We start from the raw sequence: 16,118 nt of genomic DNA, 5'->3' as shown, positions 1-16,118 counted from the left end.
TATAAACTCACAAACCTAAATAAGATGCACCAGGCCTCTGTAGGAAAGCCACAGAACCATGGCCAAGGACTGATCACAACACTGTGTATAAGTGCAGTGAGGCTAGGACATAGCAGAAACATTACTGATTGTGAAGGACAATATGAAGGGCTCCTAGCTATCAAGGACATGTTGTAAAGGTAGGCCTATACAACAGCCTTTGGGCACAAGTGTGGGAAGTGGCAAAAAGCAACATAACAAGCAAAAATACAAGGCTGGAAGAAGGTGAAAGGCGAATGAGAATTGATAATTAAAGGGATACTGTCATGGGAAAAAATTTTTTTTCAAAATGAATCAGTTAATAGTGCTGCTCCAGCAGAATTCTGCACTGAAATCCATTTCTCAAAAGAGCAAACAGATTTTTTTATATTCAATTTTGAAATCTGACATGGGGCTAGACATTTTGTCAATTTCCCAGCTGCCCCTGGTCATGTGACTTGTGCCTGCACTTTAGGAGAGAAATGCTTTTTGGCAGGCTGCTGTTTTTCCTTCTCAATGTAACTGAATGTGTCTCAGTGGGACATGGGTTTTTACTATTGAGTGTTGTTCTTAGATCTACCAGGCAGCTGTTATCTTGTGTTAGGGAGCTGCTATCTGGTTACCTTCCCATTGTTCTTTTGTTTGGCTGCTGGGGGGGGGGGGTTATATCACTCCAACATGCAGTAAAGCAGTAAAGAGTGATTGAAGTTTATCAGAGCACAAGTCACATGACTTGGGGTAGCTGGGAAATTGACAAAATGTCTAGCCCCATGTCAGATTTCAAAACTGAATATAAAAAAATCTGTTTGCTCTTTTGAGAAATGGAGTTCAGAGCAGAATTCTGCTGGAGCAGCACTATTAACTGATTCGTTTGGGAAAAAAAATTTTTCCCATGACAGTATCCCTTTAAGGTTCACCGTGTTGGTAAGAGGGCCTCTAGTCCTGGCATGGGCCCCAACACAATGAGATTTATGAATATGTTGCCCTGTTTGTGTGTGTAGCCTGTGTTGATCTAGTTGTGTTGAAAGGCCATTACCTTGCTGGAAACATTCACAAACTGAGAGATTGCTGCTACGTTTCTAAATTCCTAAGAAAATCCAATAAAGTTTCAGTGACTTTGTCCTGCAGGAGGAAAGTCACCCATCTAACCCTTTCTATAAAGGCACTTATGATTTGATAATGTGATATAAACGGCTTTTGGAAGTAAGCCAGGAACTCTGAGTATGGACATCTTCATGAGGTCAAATACATAGTTAAATATACATAAAATTTTTACACTTGGCAGAAAAATACATTAGGGTATACATTTAATTTAAATAAAGAAAAAAGACTGATTTGTAGGAGAAAAATTCTACTTACAAGTAAGTTTTAACCTTATTTTCTCCTTGAAAGATGATGAAATTATGAGATCATAACTATAAGCCTATGGATCGGGTGGGAAAATGTTTCATATGTGTTTCAAACACTTCTAGTGTACTTTTATTGTCTGTGTTCTGCTGCTATTCATTTGTATAATCCACCAGCCTTCACCATCACTTTTATAAACACTGCATAAATAAAGAGTTATTTGTACTTGTCCCTTTTCCTTGTGACAATGCTGAATGCTAATTATACTGTATTATGTCCTTTTGTTCATTAGTGCTTGAACAATGTTAAATCATTATTATAACATTCATCAGTGGTAAAGCTACAGTAACTACCTGTAGTATTTACTGGCATCTATTTAATCAAGCTTATTGGCATGTGCTGCACATGAAATGACTTAGATGGTCACCAGAACCCAGCACAGATGTTCTCTGTTTCCCCCGAAGTGCACAAGACTGGGCTTTTATTTCATTTAGAATTGTGATTATCAGCTGAAAGTCTTATTATCTGTGCAGCTTTTACATGATAGAAGCAGAGGAAATGCCTTTTCAATGCAAACAATTGTTAAAGGGGAACTCTACAAAAACATAAGCTTTTTGAATAGTAAACATGATTTCAGGCAACTTTGCAATATACATCAATTAAAAAATATGCAGACTTTTCATGATTTTTAATGGTTTTTGTCAGTTCCCTAAGCCTAGCCCCCTGCACTTTTGCTGATCTGTCTGACTACTTTGCTGACCTGACTGACTACTGTTACTTTGTATCAACAGCCATCTGTACAGAACGCTTTTTAGGACATCTTCCGGGGAAATCGCTCTCCTGCATTCAATCTCATAAGGCAGAGGAATGCAACATTGCCTGCTTTTTCTCTCACCAATCCTCAAAGGCTGACGTTACACCTCCGTCCTGGGTCCTCCCTCCTCAGCCTTCAGCTCTTCCTCCTCAGCCCACCCTCCTCACGGGGAGATTGCAATAGGATATGTGGGCAGCACAAAGGTGTGACTGTAGCCTCTTCGGATCAGTGAGCAAAATAAGAGACGAGTCTGCATACTTCTTCGTTAGGAGAGCGAACGCAGGACAGTATGTTCTCCTGATGATCTCTTAAAATGTGTTCCGTACATCTGTCCTAAGACTGCATCCTCCAAACCCCACTATTCCCTGCACATGTGATTTCATTAAGGAAAGGAACATCACAATGCACCGTGCAATGCATTGTGGGTTATGTAGTTCCTACATGCTGTCTGTAAGCTGTGGAGATGTTGTTACAATTTGTATCATCAGTGTTTAGTCCCTCCTTCCCTGCCAGGATTTCAAATGATGCAGAAAGAGAAGAACTGTTAAACAGCTGGATTTCAGCATAGAAAATGGCATTTATTCATACTTTTTAAAGACACAGGTAACTGTGATAGTATATTAATGGTTTCTGTGTTATGTGGGCCTCTTTATCTTATTTTGGTTTGGAAGCCGGGGTTCCCCTTTAATGACACTCTTCTTTGAGGTAAATAGGTTATGCTTTGTATGGCTGAGATATACTGAAGAAGCATTTGGACCACTACAGGCTCCTCAGAGGAAACTTTGGCAAAGGGAAAACCACTACTTGTCCCAGAAAAACAGATTGTTTCCTGCAGTCTGCTGAACTTAAGCAATTAGATTATACATGGATTCAGATGCCTGCCCTGGATTTGGGCATCATCTAGCCCCTAGAGCAAAGACAAAATCCAAGGCAAAGAAGGCCTGGAAGTGCTGGGTATTACTGGATTCGATGAAGTGCCTGGAGGTCACATGAACCATCGAAAACACATTACCGTATAGCTCCTCTACTCCCATTATTGACGTACAATCAACCTAATTATCCCCTCGTAACAGCAATCAAACTTTACTACTGAAAACGAATTCAGCATCTGCGCTGGGTTATAAAGTTTAATGAGACTGTATGCAGAAAGGAAACTTTGGAAAGGAAAATTGGGATCTGTTTTTAAAAAGGTAAACGAAAAACTTACAGTGGATCAAAACGCCTTTTGTACGCAATAAAAATTTGGTGAGCCCTAGGGAACGGGTTGCACAGGGGGGAAATGTCACCAGGTAATTCTCTTGAGGAGGATGCCCGTGATGCTATGCAGTGATATTTATTTTCCTACAGGAGAAGGCAACTTAAAGGGATACTGTCATGGGAAAAAAAAAAATTTTCAAAATGAATCAGTTAATAGTGCAGCTCCAGCAGAATTCTGCACTGAAATCCATTTCTCAAAAGAGCAAACAGATTTTTTTTATATTCAATTTTGAAATCTGACATGGGGCTAGACATATTGTCAATTTCCCAGCTGCCCCAAGTCATGTGACTTGTGCTCTGATAAACTTCAATCACTCTTTACTGCTGTACTGCAAGTTGGAGTGATATCACCCTCCTCCCTTTTCCCCCCAGCAGCCAAACAAAAGAACAATGGGAAGGTAACAAGATATCAGCTCCCTAACACAAGATAACAGCTGTCTGGCAGATCTAAGAACAACACTCAATAGTAAAACCCATGTCCCACTGAGACACACTCAGTTACATTGAGAAGGAAAAACAGCAGCCTCCCAGAAAGCATTTCCCTCCTAAAGTGCAGGCACAAGTCACATGACCAGGGGCAGCTGGGAAATTGACAAAATGTCTAGCCCCATGTCAGATTTCTAAATTGAATATAAAAAAATCTGTTTTCTCTTTTGAGAAATGGATTTCAGTGCAGAATTGTGCTGGAGCAGCACTATTAACTGATTCATTTTGAAAAAAATGTTTTTTCCCATGACAGTATCCCTTTAAAAGGTTTACCATTTTGGTTGCCATTTTAAAGCGATCATTAAGACTGAGATAATTTTAGCTGAGCAGCCTATAATTCTCTGCACTTCTTTAGATATTTTCTAATCAAAGTATGTTGTTCGTCTGAACAATGTCCGGAATGACCTGTTTGGCTGGAACTACACGGTGCGCGTCCTTCCGATCTGACGCGATGAGAGGAGGCGCAGGCATCACGTCGGATGCCCCGAATCTAATGTAAGTAATACAAATGTCGCAACTACAAACTGATTGCATCTGACACGACACGATTGTCGGATGCGAACGCTGCACATTGCGTCTTTATCCGACAGTCGTGTCAGGTGAAATCAGTTTGCACATGCACAAAGTGCTGGAAGAAGACCCGAAGAATACCGGAGAGCAAAAGATGGCAAATGTGAGCTCCGCTGCACTAAATCTGTAAAGAGAGGTAAGTAGTTAGGGTTGATTAACAAAGTTTACACCTAGGCTGGGGGGGGAGGGAGGGCTATGTAGGATAGGGGGTATTGGTTTTTAAGAAAAAAGTTTTGGTTCTACTTTAAGGACTGGCCCTGTGTTGACAGGTTACAAAGGATTTAAACCCATAAATACAGTTTTTCCAAGAAAAAAAAATGCGGTTCTGAGCAACATTCCCTTATACATTGTATAATTGCTGTCAAAAGTAGTATTTGTCTGTCCCTTGCTGTTCTCTGCACTGGCAGTTCTTAATATTAAAATAATGTAGCAGAAACCAGATCAAGTAGCAAAAAAATGGAGGATATCTTTGATATCTTTGTTGGTACATGTTCCCATGGATATTGAGAAAAGAATGAAGCAGAGAAATGTGAACAATGGATGAAAACTGGAAGAAATGTAAATATTTACATACTTATTAAATATATATCTAATACTGAAATACTACGTAGTGGCAACAGCTGCTGGTCTTGCCTACAAAACAATCAAACCCATAGACTTATAACTAGTTAATATTTTTTTTTCCAGTCTGGAATGCTTCCCATAACTGAACACAACTCTTGAACATGTCCTCTTAGAACATCCATAACTTAAGTGTTCGGCCTTACATCATCTGCAGTTTAGCAACAGCTTATTCAGATCAGCACCTTGAGAAGAAGGAAACGGCATTCATAATGAAAAGCACGCACAGATCGTTGTCTTGCCAATTATACTCTCAAGGTTAAACACTTGGATGGCAGTTGGTGTAGTTCTGGACAGATATCGATCGGGTTGGCCCATACCTGGACAGATAAGTTGCCCATGTGGTTTGAAAGGGCTGAATCAGAGATATAAATCTGTTCCTTTATGGTTTAAAGAGTTAACCTTTAACTTTTAGTTTGTTTTAGAATGGCTCATTCTTAACAACTTTTCAGATGGTCTTAATTTTTGTAGTATAGTTCCTGAATGTTTTTGCCTTCTTCTTTTGACTCTTTCCAGGTTTCAAACAACTATTGCTCTGTGAGGATACGGTTTTATTGTTATTGTTACATGGTTCTTGGTGTTCATATTCCAGTCTCTCATTCAAATCTTTTCTAGGGTCATTTAGAAACTAGCAACTGGATAGCTGCTGAAATTCCAAACTGGAAAAATGCTGAACAAAAAAGAAACTGTTACAAAACCACAAATAATAAAAAGTGATGACCGATTGCGTATTGTCTCAAAATCTCCCTCTTTACACCATTCTAAAAGATAATTGTCAAGGGAAAAACCACTTTGCATGTCAACTGTGGGGGACGCTGTATAATGTGAAAGCATGATCAGATTGCAAATGAAGTTCCATTATGAAGGGTCTAGCATTCTTTCATTCCCACCCACTAGGCAGTACCTCAAATCATTCAAGTCTATAATTGTCAGGGCAGCTTTAAAAAACATTTATGAGGAATCTAAGAGGAAGGCAGAATGTTATCTTTCTATACATGTCTGTAAGCAGTTACAAAGGGAACCGCCTAAAACTAAAATTCTAAGGTATGGCGCTCAGCTGTGTCATTTTCTGACACCTATTTATTTGCAGAGATGAATCCATCTCTCCTGAACTGGAGACTAATGAGCACACGAGGCATGTGGTAAATTGGACATTCCAACTGTAATCATTCCTACATCCCCTATTATTGATCTTCCACGGGTTAAAATCTGCATTCACAGCCAAGGATCTCATTTTAATACATTGATAGGAATTAAGGACAGCTGGTTCCAACTGGCGCTTCTGTACAACATCATCAGGAGATAATTACACAATGGAAGCGGCAGATACCTTTCACAGCAAGACAGGTCTGAATAAAACGCTAATGAAAAGGAAGAAGGAGGGGGAAAAAAGGTTTAAAAAAGAAAGATAATTCATCCAATGCAGGACCATTAGCAGCACATTCATATTATGCAAATGCGTGAATCACTTCCCTCAAACTGCCTCAAAAATCGGAGCTTTTTATTGAAACAAATTAAAGTGCAGCCCACTGCTATCAGATCAGCTAAAGAGGGAAAATTAAAATGTCCATAAATATGCTAATTCCACTCAGGCAGAGAGGAGGAGGACGAGGGGAAAAGCTTGGAGTGTTTTGAAGCTACCCTTATTAGTTTCACTCACCAGGGGGTTAGATGAACAGCCAACTACAGCAGAAAGAAAGCAGAAAGACAAAATGCTCATTTATTAGGGCACATTTACTTTGCTCGAGTGAAGAAATAGACTTCGAATTTCGAATGTTTTTTTTGACTACTTCGACCATCGACTATGACTTTTAATCGAACTAAAAATCGTTCGAATATTCAACCATTCGATAGTCGAAGTACTGTCTCTTTAAAAAAAACTTCGACCCCCCTACTTCGCCACCTAAAACCTACCGAGGTGCAATGTTAGCCTTTGGGGAAGGTCCCCATAGACTTTCCTATGTTTTTTTGGTTGTAGAAAATTTGTTCAATTGATGGATTAAAATCCTTCGAATGGTACGATTTTTCGTTCGATCGAACTAATTGCGGTAAATCCTCCGACTTCGATATTTGAAGGATTTACATTCGGCAGTAGAATATCGATGGTTAATTAACCCTCGATATTTGACCATATGTAAATCTGCCCCTTAGATTCGGGGAGATTAGTCGCCAAGCGACTCTTCTTTGGGCGACTAATGTACCCGAACTATGGCACTTGGAACGTTTCGTTTTCCGAAGTCGCCCGAAGTTGCCTCACGAGGAAACTTCAGGCGACTTTGGAAACTGAAGGGTTTAGAGTTCCATCCCACCGGCGATTTACATTCTAGTCGGCGGGAAGGCAGTTGGTCGCCCGAAGAAGATGAGATTTTTTCGCTGGGCAACTTATCTCCACGATCCTTAGCATGTCACTGCCCTTAAAAGAAGGAACCATTTGTTATCTCATTTCGGAGATATCACCTCAAAGAATCACTAGGAGAAGGATTACTGGTCAAGCAGGGGTGTGTCTCTCTGGAAGCAAATAAGACAACGCTTACATTTAAAATTCAAAGTTCTCCCAAATCAAGTGTGAGTCAAAACAACTCATTTAGATGCAGCTCAACGAGGAGACATTATGGCTCCGTCTCTGACAAGAACATACTACAAACCCATCCATTCCTGAGGTCAAACGTGTTGTGCCATTTATTAAGTCTTATCATCAGATTGCGCTAAAGCACTGTCTGCTAATTAAATAGTTCACGGTTCTGGAAAAAACTCATTTGGTTAAGTACGTAGCTAGCAATCATTCCTTAGGCTAATGGCACATAAGTAGTTCTCTTGGCTGGCGCAGCTATGGCGGCATACAAAAACCGATCCAGGGCCTGGCGCGCTCACTCTATCTGTGAGAACTTGAACAGGCACAGGATCTGCCTGTTGGCGCAAACACAGGTCAGATTTTGGGGCAGAAATGTATAAAATATAAAAGAGGAGGGTTGTGGGTGCACTCCAAGGCTAAGTAAAATGTGTTTAAATACAATGGAAGTGCTACTGATTTGGTCAATTAATCAATGCACATTCCCTGGTCCCTCAGTATAAATGCAAGTGCATGTATTTAGAAAAACAGGGTTTTTTAGTAACGTACAGTTATGATCATAATATTGATAAGGTAAAGCGTGTACGGTGGTACGATGGGCACTTGAATATATACTGAATTACTTATGAGTCAGGGGACAAGGGGATGTACATTGATTAATTGGCCAAATCAGTAGCACTTCCATTGTATTTAAACCCATTTTTACTTAGTCTTGGAGTGCACCCACAACCCTCCTCTTTTGTATTTTTTGCAGAAAAGTATACTCCACAAATGTATGTTTTTGTGTGGGTTACCTGCAAGACAAGATAATAATACTTATGCTTATCCCTCTTCATTGCCAGTCTATTAACGTACAAAAAAAAATATAAATCATTATTTTAGGAGTTGCATTGTGCAATAGGCCATACATTATCCAACTCAGAGATAAATATCAGACAGTGATTCTCCACCATGTCTCAGAGAGCATTTACATGTCATAAAGTCCCAAATTAGTCTCTTAAACTTGCATTGGTTGATTTCACTATACCAGGGAAGGCTCTCACATCCTCGTTTGGTAGGGAAAGGCAGCAATAATATGTTGTCCAATTTTGGCTTCTTTGTTTATAAATTGTTACAATTTTGAAGTGTTAAAATGAGTTGCTCTACCACATAGCTTACAAAAAAAACTACACTACACCATGCATTTTGGACTCTATACTGGATGATGTTCACCAATGGATAAAGTATATTATGCTAATGAATTAAATGATGTTGTTATAAAAGCAGTGGTCCCCAACCAGTAGCTCATGAGCAACATGTTGCTCTCCAACCCCTTGGATGTTGCTCCCAGTGGCCTCAAAGCAGGGGCTTATTTTTGAATTCCAGGCTTGGAGGCAAGTTTTATTTGCATAAAAACCAAGTATAATACAAAGTAGAGCCTCCTGTAAGCTGCCGGTCCACATAGGGGCTACCAAAAACCAATTACAGTCATTATTTGGCACCCCAAGGGGTATTTTCTTTTTACATTTGAATGTGGCTCACAGGTCCCTGAAGCATTACATTCTTCTGCAAATAAACACACAAGGGCGGATGTCCTACTTGCAATTGCCACACACTGTTTGGCGAGGGTGCAGATCCCTCGTTATTACTGAGCATCGGGCAGAATGCAGACGAGAGAGCAGGGTGTGCAGTTGGGGAGCTTCCCTTTTCAATGGTGGCTTTTTATGATGTTTGTGCTAAGTGTGAGCATGTGTTTATTTGTAATGATGTTAAAATAAAGGGATGTGTTTCAATCATATATGCTCTATGAACTCCATGTTTGTAGGGATTCAGGTATCACCACAGTCATCTGTAGAGGGTACTTTGTTGTTTTTGTGTATTTGATTCATTACATTATGGATGCTCTGCTTCTATTTAGAGGAATAAAGCCTTTCACCTACATTATCAGAGTAAACAACCATATGTGAATCTATGTCAAAGGGTTCTATTCATGTCCTACTACTGGCAGTATCAAACATTAGGCATATTACCTATAATGAAAGGTATATCATACCCTGTAAGTTATACCACAAGGCAGAATGAACTGTTATCTCAGGTGCAATGAAGCCACTTCAGAAGTAAATTACTCTGATTGAGTACATGAAGTCTTAAAGCCACAGCTTTTAGTTCAGCTCTAAAATTGAGCCAAAATATGCAATGCACTTTGCAACAAGGCTTCCCTTGAGGTTCAGCAAAGAAAAGTAAGATGACAAAAAGCCTAACATTGCCCATTGCACGTCCATTATATGTATAATATTTATAACAATGTACAATTATAACAGACACAAATAAAAGTATAATGTGGGTTTCAAGTTGCAATTCTAAAACAAACAGCTGCTAAGGGTGAAGACACACAGAGCTACTAGTAGCAGCTACTTGTCATGGCTTCAAAATAGACATTGGGGATAATTGCGAAGACACTACGGGTGTTTTAGCAGAGGCAATTCTCAGTATTGTCTATGGTAGGGTATTTTTTCCAGAGCTTCTAGTAGCGGCTTTTTGTCATGGCTACAAAATACCTTGCCGTAGACAATATTGAGAATGGCCTCTGCTAAAACACATGTAGCATCTTAGCAAAGCCAATTATCACTATTGTCTGTTCTGTAGCCATGTCAAGTAGCTGCTACTGGTAGCTCTGTGTGTCTTTACCCTTAGGGTAAGGCCAGACGAGGAAATTCGGGGAGATTTTGTCGCCTGGCGACTTATCGTCATGTCTTTTGCGCGACTATCTCCCCGAACTGCCTCAGCATCTTTTCCGCATAGGCTAGAATGAAAAGTCGCCTGCACTAATGCACACGCGGCTATGCGTTTTTAATAGTCGCCCAAAGTTGCCTCACTGAGGCAACTTTGGGTGCCTATTGAGAACGCATCGCCGCGTGTGCATTAGCGCAGGCGATTTTGCGCTGTAGCATATGTGGAAAAGACGCTGAGGCAGTTCGGGGAGATAGTCGCGCAAAAGATAGTCGCCAGGCGACAAAATCTCCCCGAATCTCCTCGTCTGGCCTTACCCTTAGAGCAGGGGCACATGAAGCTACTGGGGGAGATTAGTCACCCAGCAACAAATCGCTTCTTCTTCGGCTTTGACTAATCTCCCAAAACTGACCAGTTGCTTCACAAGGAAACTTGGGCGACTTCGGAAAACTAAGCGCTCCGAGTGCCATCCCGCCGGCAATTTAGATTGTAGCCGGTGGGGAGGCAGTTCAGGGAGAAGAAGCGATTTGTCGATGGGCAACTAATCTATCCCAGTAGCTTTGTGTGTGGCATCTCCACTTCAACTATTCATTCTATGAGCCTGATAATAGTATAGGGTAAAGAAAATGTTTCTCTGTGTGCGACGTAGAGCTTAGTGACGGCTGAAGTTTCATTTTCCCCAATCAACTCATACTGCTCCCTGAGCCTTGCGGAATGCTTTAGTACATAAGGTCAGGGGAAATTAACTGTAAAATAAACTTGCCTAACAAGTTCAAATCGCACAGGTGCCTACAACGCAAACTTTTAACTGAAGAGTACTTTAACTCCATTCTATAGGAATTTTTCTTGCACAGGAATGAACTCACTCAGTCTTGTCACGTCAGCTTAGAATGTCTCTCCTTCGAGACCGTTGTCAGTATCTTTCCAATGATTTGATAGACTGGATAGACTGGATAGGGAAAGAAAAAGGTTGAACTCACCTTTAGAAGCTGTAGACGTGACAGGAAATATTCATACATGTCAAAGAAAAGAGAAGGGGACAGAAAACATTAACATTCATGAACAGACTATTTTCCATCTCTAAAGTGATACAGAAACAATATTGTTATACAGCCGCACACACACTACCACCTGGAGATCCAATGCATAGCTAAAGAAGCAGTTTATGTTCATGGGGAACATATCCTGCCATGAAATGTTTTCTCTGCATAGTAAAACATTTTAAAACGGCTGCAGTTTGCAAGTATGGCGTCCCTGGGATTCATTCATTCGTCGAGTTCATTTTCCATTAACTTTTGAAAGGCTCCCATATTGAGTTCTGAGTGGTCACTTGTAAGGGGGTTCCCTAACCTTCTCTTGTGGGGTTTTCTTCTTTTTCTGGGATTGTTTTCCCCTTGGAGTTGAATTAAAATTAAATGAATTCTCTTAACCCTGGATTACATTTACTTATAGGACAGTTCTGTACAGGAATGAGGTGTAGTTACTGATCCAGAAATCCTCAGGTCCCAAGCATTCTGGATAATTGCTACATACAGGCATGTCATCTAAAGATAGAGTGAGGCATTATTGTACGTATGCAGAACCAGTATCAGTTTAGAATCAAACACATATAATACAGTATGAACAAATACAGAGCTGAGGAGTAAAATATAAAGGAAATACACTTTAACTTGGAACACTCACACTTGGTTTGTTGAGAAAACGTGAGGGTTAGTTTAGCAAACAGCTCTTCTTTTTCGTAACGGCCTTCTTTTGCCTGAGTCCAAAAAGATTTCTCCGAGAGCTCAGTAGGAGTGATCTGGAAATGTAATTACATATTGCTTTGATGGAACAAGTGCAGGCTACAAGCACCTTTCAAAGATTCACCAAATGAGCAACTGGTAAGGGCAGAGACACGCGCTGAGATTCGGGGAGATTAGTCGCCTGGCGAGAAATCTCCTCTTCTTCGGGATGACTTTACTATCCCCTAACTGCCTCCCTGCTGGCTAGAATGAAAATCGCCGGCGGGGTGGCACTTGGAGCGTTTTGTTTTCAAAAGTCGCCCGAAGTTTCCTCGTGAGGCAACTTCGGGTGCCTTCGGAAAACGAAGCGATCCGAGTGCCATCCCGTCGGCGATTTTCATTCTAGCCAGCAGGGAGGCAGTTCGGGGAGATTATCACCCCGGAGAAGTGGAGATTTGTCACCTGGCGACTACTCTCCCGAATTGCAGCGCGTGTCTCTACCCTAAAGAAGAATTCTCTGCACAAAGGATTAGGAAGTTTAGAACATGTGTTTATGTAATTTTCAGGAAAATAGCTTTGCAACACTCACAGAAGCACAGAAAAGCAAGATTAACTATGAAACTGAGAATTTTCCTGTGTCCCAAAAAAACACTTTTCACACTGAGTGTAGAGAGTTTCATGAAGGGGAAGTGTATGATAAGGATTTCACAGATATGCACATTCATTATCTTTGTCCCAGTTCTTCTAAAATATAATAAAAACAGAGCAAGGTAATTATCCAATGCTTGCATATTTTAAATGAAATGTGATTATTATCATGTGCGTTGCCATGGGGATGGCTTTCTACAAGGCAAAGGGCAGAAAACATTAAATAAACAATAAAAAAATGAAATTAAGTGAAATTAAAGGCAAGGGTCCATTAATCAGATGCTTCAGGCAGAAAAAGGCAAGCACTGGAACTTCTCTGATGTTCGACAATTTTATATCCTTAGAACTAGACTACAATAGCAGAAAGCACTCACTGAATACATTTATTCCTCCTTATACATACATTAAACAAAACAAAACCCATAGGTTGTATATCAGTACACATACCTTTGACCAGTTGGGTCTCTTCAGTTGCACCTCTGGCTTATAAACCTTCTTAGGAGCCAAGCCAAATGGTAAGGGTGCTGGTGCCCCCCAACCTCCAAATCCTGGTGGTGGAGGTGGAACACCAGGGCCACCAGGAAATGGTGGTGGAGGTGGAGCTCCTGGACCAGAAGGAAATAGGGGAGGGGGAGGAGGAATTCCAGGGCCACTTGGAAATGGCGGTGGGGGAGGTATACCAGAGTTACCTGGAAGTGGGGGAGGCAGAGGAATACCAGAGCCAGCTGGAGATGGGGGAGTTGGAGGAATACAAGTGCCATCTGAAAGTGGGGGATGTAGAAGAATACAAGTGCCACCTGGAAGTGGGAGAGGTGGAGGAATACAAGTACCAACTGAAAGTGGGGGAGGGGCTGGAATACCAATTCCACCTGGAAGTGGTGGTGGAGGAGGGGGTGCCGGAGGATTGGCAGTGGAGGGAGGAAGTGAAGGTGCTGGTGGCACATTTCCAGAGGAAAGAGGTACAGGGATTAAAACAGCAGATGTGGACATCAATGCCATTTCTTCTTTGGTAACTTCAAGTTCCTTTGACAATTTTTCAACCTGCAGAAAAACAGTAACAATTAACCACTATCTAGAAGAGTTTCTTCCAAGTTTTGAATAGAATGTATTCTACAGCCAGTAACAATACCTATAGCTTTTTTACATTGTTTTTAACCTTGGTAACTAATACAATTCATCCCAAATGGCAAGTTTGGATCTGGTGCAAATTTATGTAAGTAAATGGAGACCATTAGGATGTTAAAAATCTTTTTACTTTGAAACAATCCCTTTCTTGATTTAGAGTAGGGATGCACCAAATCCAGGATTCGCTTCGGGATTCGGCCTTTTTCATCAGGATTCGGAATTCGGAATCCTTGTGCCCGGCACAAACCTGAATCATAATTTGCATATGCAAATTAGAAGCGGGGAGGGGAATCGCGTGACTGTCACAAAACAAGGAAGTAAAAAAATGTTTCCCCTCCCTACCCCAAATTAGGATTCGGATTCTGTTCGATATTGGGCCAACTCTTTCGTGAAGGATTCGGGGGATCCAAAATCTAAAATAGTGGATTCGGTGCATCCCTAATTTAGAGTGAAAAGATTGCAATGCACCATGGACACTACTCTTTTTGTACTTTTGGAACAAGGTTGGCCGTGTGTTGTAGCAACTGAAACAACAGCATCTTTGGTAACTAGTGTTTGCCCTAAGAATTTACCCAAAGCCAATTGGAAAACATTTGAGATTACGCAATTCCAGCTGCTTATTTCCCTCTAGATTTTTTAATACACAACCTTGTCTTGGGGAACGAACACGACCTACAAAAATCAATAAGGGCTTCTTAAAGCAAACATACCTTAAATAGGCAGGAAGAAGCTTTATCTCAGGTACATATATAATTACTGCTACCATATACAGTGCTTTGCAAAAGTATTCACCCCAATTGGGATTTTTCATGTTTTGTTGCTCATAAGTCTCTATGAGCTTGCCACATCTTGAAAACTGGGATTTTTGACCATTCCTCAAGGCAAAACTGTTCCAGCTTTTTCATGTTGGATGGCTTTTGCTTGTGAACAGCAATCTTCAAGTCTGACCTCAGATTCTCAATTGGATTGAGGTCTTTGACTAGGCCATTCCAACACATTTAAATGTTTCCCCTTAAACCATTCGAGTGTTGCTTTAGCAGTATGCATTGTCCTGCTGGAAGGTGAACCTCCATCCCAGTCTCAAATCACAAGTAAACTGACCCAGGTTTTGCCCACCTGTATATCCCTGTATTTAGCACCATCCGCCTTTCCCTTGACTCGGACCAGTTTCCCAGTCCCTGTTGCTGAAAAACCTCCCCACAGCATGATGTTGCCACCACCATGTTTCACTGTGGCGATGGTGTTCTTGGGTGATGGGATGTGTTGGGTCTGCGCCAGATATAGCATTTTCCTTGGTGGCCAAAAAGTAAAATTTTAGTCTCATCTGATCAGAACACTTTCCTCCATGCATTTGCGGAGTCGCCCACATGCATTTTGGCAAACTCAAAACGTGCCTTCTTATTTTTAACTTTAAGTAATGATTTTCTGCCAACTCTTCCATAAAGCCCAGCTCTATGGAGTGTATGGCTTATTATGGTCCGATGGACAGATACTCCAGTCTCTGCTGTTGAACTCTGCAACTCCTTCAGGGTTACCTTTAGTCTCTGTGCTGCCTCTGATTAATGTCCTCCTTACCGGTCTGTGAGTTTTGGTGGGTGGCCCTCTCTTGGCAGGTTTGTTATGACTAAATGTCCCAGTGACATGAAACACGTCAGGCAAGAGATGTTTATATAAATAAAATTTTCATATTTTTACTTATCATCAGTCTGATCTATGTCTGACCTATCAGAGTGCCTTGCTCCAACTTTTTGTTTACCTACATATGGATTGTCTGCTCCCTTGGGATGAGGGCCTGGGGCAGGAGCACCTGTTGAATTCGTTGAGTTATTCTACTGGTGAAGTTTTATGCTTAGATATATTTGTTGCTGTACAGGTTTGTTGTGGTACCATGTCCTTTCCATTTAAAGATGATGGATTTGATGGTGCTCCGGGGGATCATCAAAGATTTGGATAATTTTTTTTATAACCCAACCCTGACTTCTCAACAACTTTGTCCCTGACTTGTTTGGAGAGCTCTTTGGTCTTCGTGGTGTAATGCCTCTTGCATAGTGGTGTTGCAGCCTCTGGGGTCTTTCAGAAAATGTGTTTATACTGACAGATAATGCGACACTTAGATTGCACACAGGTGGACTTCATTTTGTGACTTTTGAAGGTAATTGGTTGCACCAGGATTAAGGGGTTTCATGGCAAAGGGGGTGAATAAATATACACATGCCAATTTTCAGGTGGTTTT

General features: G+C 40.9%; 1 protein-coding gene across 1 annotated transcript in view; it reads right to left on the bottom strand.

Annotated features, from left to right (window-relative positions):
* The window catches only part of diaph1.S (diaphanous related formin 1 S homeolog), a 172,559-nt gene that overhangs the window by 77,101 nt on the left and 79,340 nt on the right, over positions 1–16,118 (bottom strand). The window contains exons 16-18 of the mRNA XM_041588777.1: positions 13,208–13,801; positions 12,075–12,189; positions 11,372–11,380 (exon numbers count right to left, since the gene is read on the bottom strand). Coding sequence (XP_041444711.1) covers positions 11,372–11,380; positions 12,075–12,189; positions 13,208–13,801 — 718 coding nt within the window. The remainder of the gene's footprint in view (positions 1–11,371; positions 11,381–12,074; positions 12,190–13,207; positions 13,802–16,118) is intronic.

Source organism: Xenopus laevis, chromosome 3S (genome assembly GCF_017654675.1).
Source record: "Xenopus laevis strain J_2021 chromosome 3S, Xenopus_laevis_v10.1, whole genome shotgun sequence".
NCBI lineage: Eukaryota > Metazoa > Chordata > Amphibia > Anura > Pipidae > Xenopus > Xenopus laevis.
Note: the sequence above shows the minus strand (reverse complement) of the source record. Positions and strands in the feature narration are given on the sequence as shown.